We start from the raw sequence: 11543 nt of genomic DNA on the forward strand, positions 1-11543 counted from the left end.
ATCCAGCCCAGCTCTCAGAAATGCTGGTTTCCTGCTGTCCTTTGTGTCATGATAAAACCCAGAACATGAAACTGCTGCACATTACCTGGGCATCCTGTGGCAGCCACAAAAGCTTTCTTCAGCAGATCTCTCCTGGACCTTTCTCTCCCTTGAGTCCCTTCCCCAGTGGCCTTCACAGCGTTAAAGGGTGGCCAGGAGGGACTCTATGGGTTTTCATTGCTGGCTGGAGTGGGGAAGAGTTGGGCAAATTGTCCCTAACATTCCTCAGCGCAGGCAGAAGTGCTGACAGCTTTAGGAGGTGTCACTGGGGGTGAGCTCAGTACCGGTGTAGGTGTTCTCCTGATGCCTACTTTAGTCAGGTCCTCACCTCAGACCACTGCGTTCTTGGCAGCATCCAGGAAACCTCTCGCATCACTTTCTGGGTGTGAATGAGCCTCCCTGTAGAACTACCCCAGTACTTTAGCACTGTGTGAGTTCAGCGCTGTGGGATGGAGTGGATCCCTGCATTCATCTCCTCAAGTGGTCTCACTGCCATCTGCTCCTACCCAAGTGCTTCAGCTCTGTTCCATCTCAGCGTTCAGCTGATGATGCTAATGATGCTAATCACTGCACCAGAAACTTCACTGAGTGAGGAGCCATGAGGAGTAACGCAAACCTGGAGGAGACTTGGCACTCTGCAATTCCAGGTGGTGGGAATAGCCAGGGCTCATTTGCTGTGGGGAAAGTTTCTTTTTTAAGGGGGCTGGAGTGAATTTGTCTGGTGTTCATGCACCAAGTGTTGAATTGAAATCAAAGCAGCCTTAGGAGAAGCAAGGCCTTGCCTGTTGCTGCAGGCGTGGATGATGCTGGTGGGTGCAGTTTGATGGCAAAACATGCCAATGAGATAGGAAAGAGGAAAGACATGTGGTTTTGGGAGAGAATGGGAAATCCCTCAGAGCAGCAGCTCCTGCTTCCCAGCATGGTGAGCTGGGCTGGGTGCTGCTCCATCAGGAGCATGTTCCTAATGATGCTGACCCATCCATGGACTTCTTGGAGACCTCTTGATGAGCAGTGGTGTTATAGCAAGTGACTGCTTGGAGGCTCTTCATCTTGCCTCTGCAGTGGCTGTTCTTGGTGAGTGTCGTGGTGGGGACCCATCCTTCCATGTGTCCCTATTTCTGACCCCTTCTCCTGCTTCCCCCCTGCAGATATTATGCAGATATAGCTAAAATGCCAGCAATCAGCGACCAGGACATGAGCGCGTACCTGGCAGAGCAGTCGCGGTTACACCTCAGCCAGTTCAATAGCATGAGCGCTCTGCACGAGATCTACTCCTACATCACCAAGTACAAGGATGAGGTAAGATGTAGCCACGTCCCTTTACCTGTGTTCCTGCAGTCCCATGCTTTTCCCTATGGAAAAACACCCCACAGAATGCAGGAGAGCAGCTTAGTCCGTGTCTGTGCTTGGTCTGGTGGGGATGGAAAGGTCTGGGAGGTGTGGAGCCAGGCACTGGAGTAGGCAGCGCTTCATTCCCGTATTTTCTGAGTGAGCACTGTACAAAACACCATTTTTCTACCCATGACTTCCGTGGGGCTTCAGATTTCATGGTGTTCTCTCCCCTGTCCACTGGCACTGCAGCTGTACCAATGCCATGGAATACAGGCAGTATCTGGCTCTGCTCCCCATGGATGCTGGAGGATGTGGTGGCCTCCTCAGTGCTTTGTGAACATCAGGAAGAATGGTTAAAACCCCCTCTGCTGTAATTTATACAAATTAACTTCGTAAAGCACTGCTCAGATCCACATCCAGCATCTTTTTATTAAAGCAATGAAATATGTAACTACAGTAAAATATGGATCTATAGATATAACATGATAGTGTGGGTTTATTGTCCCAATAAATGGGATTGACGACTGCATTTGAACAGTAGCTTATTTAGGTGATAGAGTGCAAGAATATCTCCTTCCTCAGAGCTGGGAGAGGAAATGGGATCCCCATTGTACCCTGTAGCGATCCCAAGAGGCATCTCCCAGTGCCTCTTTGATGTGTGAATTTAGGTAGTCCACAGGCTGGTTATAGCAGATCTGGCCCTTGGGTCTAAGGTCCGTGATGGGACCATCATGGCCAAAATCCGTGTGGGATCCTGTGCTCTGCAGGAGTGAGGAGAAGAAGGAGAATCTGTCTTGGATGCAGGGATGAGAGGAAACCCTGGTGCTTGGGAAGGTGCTGTGTGGTGATCAGCGTGGGGTTGGTGGCTGTGTACTGATGACCAGTGGCCAAGTTGGATGGGGCCAGGTAGCGGCTTAGAGCACCCTGTTCTAGTTGAAGGTGTCCCTGCCCGTGGCAGGGGCTTGGAGCTGGATGGGCTTTAAGGTCCCTTCCAACCCAAACCACTCCATGATTCCATGGTCATGCTGATGGAACACCTGTGCCACTCCTCAGCCAGCTTGGGATGGCACATCCTGGAAGCGCCCGTAGCTCTGTGTGATGAGTTGACTGCAAAGGAGTCTTGGGGTTCTACAGTTTGTATGACAGCTCTATGTCCACTATGAGAGTGGAAGAGGAGCACTTTGGAGGATCCTAGACCTGGAGCGTGGCAGCCACCATCCCTCAGCCATTGTCCCTCAAGCTTTACATAGACTCTCCAAGCCCTGAGTGAGAGCTGGGAATGGGACCATAGGGCATTAATGAGATGCTGTATAGGGGCACAGGTCCTCTTCTTGCCCACTGACGGCAGCCTGACATCTGTTGAGTGTCTTGCTCTCGGAGCATCACAAGTGTGTTCACAGCTCTCAGGAACTTCTCTTATTATTTGTAATGGGATTAATAAATGGCAGCTGTTCCCTTTGTTTGTTTTCATTCATTAAGCACAATTATATGCAGCCCGATTGCACCCTCTTTGATGCAAAATGGGAGAGAATAATTTTTCCTGTTGTTCAGAGCAATAATGTGCTGTCATTGGCTGTGAATGAAAATCATAATTAATTTTCGTTTGGGTTCTTGCATCGTGGTAATCACTGGTCCTGGCTCCTTGCAGCAGGTGACAGACCTGGGTCTGTCTCTATGCTCAGCACAGGTTCCTTTTGGTGCTGTTCCGGTAAGGCTGAGATAAGAGGAGCAAATCGGTGCAGGGGGAGGCTGTGACCCTTTTGGCACCTCAGCATCCTGGGATACACAGCTGTCTGATCAGGAGAGGCAGGAGGGGAATAGGCTTCTCTTCCACATCTCAGACCAGTCTCATTTGATTGCAGCTCAGGCACCTTTCAGGCATGTGGGGTTTGATTTCTGTGTGTTATTATAGTTATTTTATTCCATGTGTAGCATGACAGCTGACAGGCTGCAGGGATGGATGGTGGGGAGTGATCCTGGTAGGAGGTTTGTGGCAGAATGCTAGAATCATGGAATGGTTTGGGTTGGAAGGGACCTTAAAGCTCATCAGTTCCAGCCCCTGCCCAGGGCAGGGACCCCTTCCACTAGAGCAGCTTGCTACAAGCCCCTGTGTCCAACCTGGCCTTGAACACTGCCAGGGATGGGGCAGCCACATCTATGAACTGCACTGCAGGGTCCTTGCTGCCAGGTGCCTGGTTCTCATTGATGAATTCTCCCCTTGTCGGAAGCTGATGCCGGTGTCAGGATGCACCTTTCCCCTTTCCTTTGGGGAGAGATTCTCCATCAAGCATCCCTCAGTGCCCCAGCAGGCAGGGAGCAGCCTGCTCCTATCCCAAAAAGCCTGGCACAGGGCTGGAGCGTGCCATGGCCACAGGCTGGAGCGCGGCAGAGCAGGATGCTGCACACACAGCAGTGCTGCTCCCCAGCCGCCGGTGCTGCCGCAGCTCCTAATCAAAGGGAGCCAATTCCCCATTAAGAAGTTACCTGTAGGGCTCCTGATGGACTTTGCCTGCCTCCTGGAAAGTCTATTAATTATACAACAGTTTGTTTCCAATTATGCAGCCAATGAAATGGTTAATCAAGTCCCCTTTGACGGATGCCTTGGTATTTAATTGCACAAAAATTTGCTCTCCCAACCAGCTCACCCGAGGAGATGAGATTTGTGTCAGGTTTGGTTTTATAAATCAGCTTCTCTGCTCTGCTGGCATCACGTCAGTCAGGCGAGACTCCTATTGCTGGCAGGGCAACTGGCCCTTTGGCTTATGCTTCATGACCCCCTTCTCCTCGCTCGGAGCCTCATCCTGCCCCAGCCCTTGGGGCATAGCCCGGGGCAGGGGACCATCCCTTCATCCTTTGGTCTGTCATCATAGACAGGAGCTTGTTTAGAGAAAGGGGCTTTCAAGGGAGGAAAATCAGCCTTGGGTGTCTGTGGGTGCTCTCCTTGCATAGGACTGAGGGTCCCAGTGAGGCAGGCTTTGCTGGTGCATCCATCTGGTGTCCCACTCCATTATCCCAGTACCCCCGATTGTCCACCATGGGGAGAGAGAAGTAGGGTTTTACCCCTGGTGGCAGCTGAAACCTCATGGATTTGGTCTTTTTGTGCTTGTGGAGCCAGGCTATGGCTTGATTGTGGTCTCTGAAATGCACCCCCTGCCTCTCTAGGATGTTACAGGCTTGTTGGAGACGTGGACATGGTGGGAAGGTGTCGTTGACTTGGTTTTGGGGTTCACCCTCCATTTGGTGATGGGTAATTGTTTTCAGCGTTTCCCCATGCACAAGTTGGCTTCTCATTAGTATCAAGCAGGTCCTTGGTGTTACTGCAGGTGAGAGGCTGTCTGTGGGGTGGCAGCACTCAGTGCTGTACCCTCCACTTTGTGCCTCTTTTGCCCCTTTCCTGTCCCTGTTTGGGATGGGAACAAACGCACACCATTTCCTATGGGACTACATCCCCGTGCTGTGATGATCCACGACAACGAGGACCCTGCGTGTAGGAAGGCATCTCCTCATCCTCTCTCCTCCCCTCTGCAGATCCTGGCCGCGCTGGAGAAGGACGAGCAGGCGCGGCGGCAGCGGCTGAGGAGCAAGCTGGAGCAGGCGATCGACACAATGGCCTTAAGCAGCTGAGACGGCGGCGGTGGCGCGGAGCCAGCACCGGGGCAGCGGCGGCAGCACGGAACCGACCAGGGCATCCGTGGCCAGGAGAAGACTTTGGGGCTGGGACCGGCCGGAGCCACGGAGCCGCTGAGTTCTCCGCACGCTTCCCACCACCGAACAAGGAAACCTCCTCGCGCTCCAGAGGATCAAACCCCAACCCACATCCCGACGGCAGCGGCGATAACACCCCCTTGACCCACACACGAACCACCCCCCAGTCCAACTGGGATGCAGCAGGGACCTTGCACAGAGGCGATGCCAGGGGGATGAGAAGGGGGTTGCCTGCCCCATGGACCCGCTGGGCATCCCTTGCCCGGGCAGAGCCCACGAGGACGAAGGGTCGGGACCGCGGGGCTTGAGGATGGCTTTGGGATGTTGTTGTTGCTTTGATTGGAGGGAGGGGGGTGGGCTCCTGTTTTTACTGTACTTGACTTGCTCTCCCCTCCTTCCTCCTGCTGTCCAGCCCCTTTCCTCCTCCTTTTCCTCTCTGGTTTTCTGTCTCTCCCCCTTCTCTCTCTCTCTGGCCTTCTGCCACTAGTGTTAACTGCTACATTTGCACAATTTACACGAGACAAAATTTTTAATTTAAAGAGAAAATAACAAAAAAAACGGGAGGGGAAAAGAGAAAAAAAAAGAAAAAAACACCAATATTCTACTAAATTTTTGCAATGAACTAACAACAATGGTTTTAAAGCCTAAGCTAAAGGAGTGATGCTGGGGAGGTTTGGGGTGGGCAGGAAAGGGAGGAATCCCTGAGCTTTGGTATTTCTGAACTACGTCCTGTGCCATGTTTTATTTGAATGTTGTTTAGTGTGGAAAAACACAAAAAATAGGAAAAAAAAAAGTGGGAATTTCGTTAGCTGACTAGATGCTCTTATTGAAATGCTGCTGGAATGGGTCTGGAGGTCAGAGTCAGAGAGGAAGGGGGATCCCAAGGTTGACTTTTACTTTTCCTAGTGGATCACTATGGGTTGGTCAGTGTTTTGTTGGGCTCATCCCTGTTTTCCCAGCCCATTGGCTGTGGGGAGGTCTTGGAAGTGCTGCCCATGGGACAATGCCAAGGTTTGGCGGCTGCCGGAGGGGTCATGTAGAGCCAGCCTGGGGTTTATGGCAGATCTCCTGGTGCTGGAGCAGCCTTAACGAAGCCTCTTGATGTTTTCTTCCTCCCCATCATCTTCTTGATGCTGGGGAAGGGACCAGATCCCTGGGGAAAAGGGGAGGCAGGTCCATAGTGTCTCCCAGCCATGATCCCCATGGCAAACTCCTCCGGGTGGCCACCCTACTGAGGGACCGGGATGCTCGGCTGCATGGGGCTGTCTACCCATGAAGCCCACATGTGTGCAGGACTTCTCGCCCCAGACTGACCTTTCTTTCTCTGTCTTTTCCTTCCTTCTCCCCCTTTCTCTCCTCGCTGTCACCCCCTCTCCCCTCCACCACCTCCATCCTGCCGGGGGGTTCAGTGGGAACCCCGTGGTCTCCCTCGGCCGCCCCCTTGGGAATGTCGGATCCTTGTAGGTTTGTGCTTTCCAGAGATGCAAAGGTGCTGAATGCTGCTCCAGACAGCAGCAGGTGACCAAAAACTTCCCAAAACCATGAGCAAAACCCTTTCCTTTCCTGTACCAAGAGCTCCCATCGCTGCCCAGCCCATGGCACACGGAGCCAGACTCTGCCAGGAGCGAGTGGCTGTCGAAATCCAAGTGGGAAGAAGCCCAGTTGATTTCTGTCCGTTCCCTTAAAACTCAAGTTAAGGGGGGGGAGAGGGAGAAATAATGAAGTTTTTAATTAAAAAAAAGGATAAAAAATAAAGTGTGTATATATATATATGTGGTTACAATCTAATTCTCGTGCCCCAGTGGGGTGCTGTATAGTTACTGAAGGGGATTGGAACCAATATAACTAGGAAATGAATTTACACAGCCAGTTTCAAGTAAACGACTCAAGAAAAGATACCAAATGGTCTGGAAGATGCTTCCAAGCCTTTCTCACCCCGCAGAACAAGCGTTTGAAGCCTGCACGTCTCTCGTTCCATTGTGATTTTGTTCGGTTTGGTTGTGTTTGAAGAAGGAGGGAACGGAAGAAGATGCTGATTCGAAGGGATGACGGAAGAAAACCCAACCACAACAACAAAGCTGTGTCTGCAGATGAAGTGAGAACTGTGTCCCTCCGATCCCCGAGCTGTGGCTGGATTCCTGAGAGCTGTGGGCTGTTGCATGAATGTGCTAGATTTTAGTCTGAGTTGATCTTTTTAAGGAACAGAAGAAAAAAGACCCTATTAAACACCCCCCCCCCCCCCCAAGTGTTGACTGTTTGAGCTTTCTTTAGACCTGCTTTTCGTTTCGTTTCACATTAATTTGTCACTTTCTTGTCCAAGAGAATCAAAAGAAAAAGGCAAAAAGAAAAGTCCTCAGAGGTTCACATCTCAAACGCTGGTATTTGGGAGCCTTAAAGGACAGTTGTAAGTGGGCACTGCCGCCTGCCAGCATCCCCCTTGGGGGTCCTTTGCACACCCGCTGCCATGGGGCAGGGGGATGCTTGGGGCTCACTTTGGTGCGAGGTTGTCCCAAAGCTCTGCTTCCTTAGGGCATTGGAGGAGGTCCTGGATATTGCCTGGAGGATGGTGGTTGTGCATCAAGGGTTGTTGTGGTCCAGTGGAAGGGGAGAGGTGGCCTTAAAGTGTCTCTGAAAGCAGCGGGGGTCCTGCCTGGTGCGGTGGTGAAAGCATCTTGGGGAGCTTTGGTTTTGAGGGAGCCAAAGGTGTGGGTTTTGTGGTGGTTGAGAGGGGATGGTGGGACCCTTGCCTTTGCTGGTTGGAGGGGTGAAGGTGGGTTGCTAAGAGCGTTCCTTGTTGACAAACGAGGGTTGGAAGCACTGTAAGAGCAGCGTTTATTGGCCTGATGCTTTGCCGGCAGTGATGCTGTGGGAAGCTCCACCTGAACATAAGGAAGAACATTCCTGTGAGGGTGGCACCATTGGAATAGGTGCCTGCAGAGGTTGTGGAGTCTCCTTCCCTGGAAATACTCAAGAGCCATCTGGATAAAACCCTGAGCTGTGTGCTCTGGGTGACCCTGCTTGAGCAGGGAGGTTGGACCAGATGTGGTAGTCCCTTCCCTCATCCATCCTGGGATTCTGTGGGTGCTCCCTTGGCCAGGCTGGAGGGGCAGGTGAGTTTCTTGGCCATGGTGGGCCCAGGTTGGATTTGGAGGTCCTTGAGGGTCATGCTGGCAGTGCTATGGTGTAGCTGTGCTTTTCGGGCTCCCCTTGTGCTGTGGGTTGGCTCTTCCCACCCTATAGTGATGCTGAGAGCCCGTGGTGTGGTCCTGGAGATGGGTTCCCGTTGGCTTCCTCCTGGTGCAGCTTTGGGGTGTCTGTGGTTTGCTCCTCCAAAGGATGCCCCCAGTACCCCCCCACCCCTGCAGGGTCCCTTTGCTCTCTGTTGGGTGGTGGTTGTCGGTGAGGTTGGCATTGCAATGCTGCCTGCAGCCTCCGGTGCTCCTTGGTGCTACCTTTGCCTTTCATGTGATGATGCCCAGTGTCCTTAATCGTGCCAGGCAGCCTGTCCTTCCTCCCCCCAGCCTGGCTGGGCTGGCCATCCCTGTCTAACCCTGCCTTAGGGACTGGGAAAGGCAGGGAGAGGCTGGGAAGCAGTCCCAGGACTCTTCTTACTGGTGGTATCACCCATAAGGTGAAGCATCCCCAGCCCTGAGCCTGCGTTCTGTGGAGCTCCTGGGGTCCCTCCCTGCCCTCCTCTGCTCACATTGCCTTTTCAGTTTGGGGTTCAAACCCAAGTGTAGTCCAGCCTGGAAGCATCCCCGGTGTCCCCAGGAGCCCTGTGTCACCCCCAGGGCTGGGGGACAGGGAGCAGGGGAATGGATGGTGGCATCCCCCCTGGGCTCCCTGCTCCCGACCAAAGCGCACAACGAGCTGTCCTTTAGGAAAGCAACGGGAAACCGAGCGTGGACCCGGTGAAAGGCAGAGATTTCAGAGTTTTAAAACATGAAATGGGGGAAAAAAGATGATGATAATAATGATAATAATAATAATAATGATAATAATCGGGAGTCCTGATGACCTTTCTGTGATTGTTTCAGACTTGAAGCAACAGGCCAGCATGGCTGGCCGACCGCCCTTTGAGCGTGTAAATATCCTGCTATTTCCTATTTTAATGGTCTTCAGATTTAGTACTTGTAAATAAAACACACGCATCAAGGAGAGATTAAACATTTTTGCTACAGCCCGTGTCTCGCCTGTGTGTTGGGGTGATGCAGGCGGGAGGGAGCGGGTGGCTTTGGGATGGATGGATGGATCCCCTGTGCCAGGGCGGCGCAATACACACCAGGATGCTGGGTGCTTATGTGGGGATGGGGACACTGAGCTGGGGCTGTTTGCACCCCAAAAGCAGCACCGGGGCTGTTCCAGGTGCTCACATTTGAGTGGTTGATGGAGGTTTGAGCATGGATTCGGATGGACTTTGTGGCTTCACTCTGAGCCCTTCACAGGCAGGATTGTTGTGCTTTATGTTTCTTCTATTGTTTTATCAGGGAACGGAAGCTTAAAAACCTCCTGGTTGGCCAAATAAATGAATCTCTTGCATTTCACCATCGCCAGGGTGTTCTTTGATACAAATTGCACCCGTTTTTCCCACGTAGTAAAAGCTCCTGGAATGAAGCCAGGGCCTCCAACGACAGCTACAAACGTCTTTGTTTGCCTCCTCAGCTCTAGCGCAGAGCTAAGCAGGAAAAGATTATCCAGGCCTGCAAACGATTGTGTAACCCACAAATGCACCTGATTTGATTAAAGGATCAAATGTGAACCTCTCAACGGATGACACACACCACTGCCTGAGGTGATGCTAACCCCTGTGCTGGGAGGCAGCCCCTGGGATTCAGGGAAGCCCCATGGCATCACATCACCCCAGCTTGGGATCCAGGTGAGTGACACATCCCAGGGCACTGGTGTCGGGGCTGAAGGTCTTTCTTCCACACCTCTATCCCTGCACCATCACCACGGCCTTGCGCTTTCCCTGCACATCTCCTTGTCCTCTCCACCCTCAGGAGATGCTCTCCTGCCTTGGGTCTCTCTATATATAGAATGGTTTGGAAGGGACCTTAAAGCTCATCCAGTTCTAACCACAATCCTGCATGAAAGGGATGTATCCCACATTTGGGTATCTGGGGGAGCAGCCACTTCCCACAGGAGAGAGGCTTTCGGCTCCCATACATAAGAGATATATAGAAATATAGTACATGTCTGTTAAAGATCTATAATATATTGATAATACATATAGTATCAATATATTGATATATATATCTATATACATGTATAGATATATATGTATTGATATATATATTGATATATATATCAATACATATATAGAATCTAAATATATTGTGCTATATAATTAAAACTATATATTGCTAATACATATATAGAATCTATAATTATTACTCTAAGATGATGTGATACAATGTAATGCAAAACGGTATGATATAATATGATATGTAAGTTAAACCCCAGATAGAGTATTAACACGGCTGTGAGCACCAGGCCATATGCTGGGTTCAAGATGGGAAAGGCCAGAGCAGCATCACGGGGTCCTGCGAGCTGAAGGATGAGACAGGGGGTTTCTTCCCACTTGAGATGAGGATTGAGTTTCTCCTGAACCACTGGGAAGAGGGAGGAAAAGAGCAGTCCATGAATTCTGAAGGCAGCAAAGGGTGAGCGGAGCAGCACCCCTTTCCCTGCCCACCCACACTGATGGCAATCCCAGCCACGCCGGGAGGCCACTGGTCTACGTTTGTTCTTTGCTTTAAACGTAGTGGTAAAGGGCCACAGCCTGGGGCTCGGATGGGAGGTGGCATCATTAAGGAGGTGGCAGGTGGCAGCTGATACACGGTGATGTGCCAGGAGCAGGCAGAGCCATAGGTACAGCCTGTGCCTCTGGTCCCCAGTGGTTCGGTGGCTCCCCACTATATGGCTGGCACGTGTGGCCAGCAATGTGGGGTGATGCTATGGCTGGGGGACCCCCACTTCCCAAAGGGCTTTGAAGGTGCTGACTGTGCACATGCTGTTTGTAGGTGTTCTTCCTGCAGTAACAGCGCTGGGATGGGATTGACCTAGCCTTCCCCTCCCTCTGCTGGAACAAAGCAGAAATGTCCAGCATCCAGTGCCGGGACCTGGATTGTGCCGCAGTGCCACCGGCAAGGTGTCTGCTGGTGAGTGATGGGGTTATTTCAATGCTCACCTCTATCGCAAGGGAACACGATGTACATCGTAATGACAGTCATTAGCTCACCAACCACCCCGGTTGGTCCCGGGGGGGGGGGGGGAAACTGAGGCACAAGAACAGAGCTGCTTCTCCCAAGGTCATGCAGAAAGTTGCAGCCGGAAGAAAACTCTCATGACCCATGCTGAGATCCCTTGGGAACACGCTTTGTGACAGCCCCAGCTGCCTTTGGGTCTCACTCCCCTGAGCTGCAGTTCGAGTTCTTCCCCAAACTGACTTTTCCCCCCTCTTTTTT

The 11543-nt window shown here is 51.8% G+C and overlaps 1 protein-coding gene across 2 annotated transcripts in view; it reads left to right on the forward strand.

Moving 5' to 3' along the window:
• PLXNA1 (plexin A1) overlaps positions 1-9256 on the forward strand; it is a 105421-nt gene extending 96165 nt beyond the window's left edge. For both annotated transcript variants that reach the window (XM_062636763.1, XM_062636772.1), the window contains exons 31-32: positions 1188-1338; positions 4900-9256. In XM_062636763.1, the coding sequence (XP_062492747.1) occupies positions 1188-1338; positions 4900-4995 (247 nt within the window). In that variant the 3' untranslated portion in view covers positions 4996-9256. The remainder of the gene's footprint in view (positions 1-1187; positions 1339-4899) is intronic.
• The last annotated feature ends 2287 nt before the right edge of the window (positions 9257-11543 follow it).

The sequence above is a fragment of the Pezoporus occidentalis genome, unplaced genomic scaffold (assembly GCF_034315485.1).
Source record: "Pezoporus occidentalis ecotype Australia unplaced genomic scaffold, CSIRO_AGI_Poc_V1 ctg114, whole genome shotgun sequence".
NCBI lineage: Eukaryota > Metazoa > Chordata > Aves > Psittaciformes > Psittacidae > Pezoporus > Pezoporus occidentalis.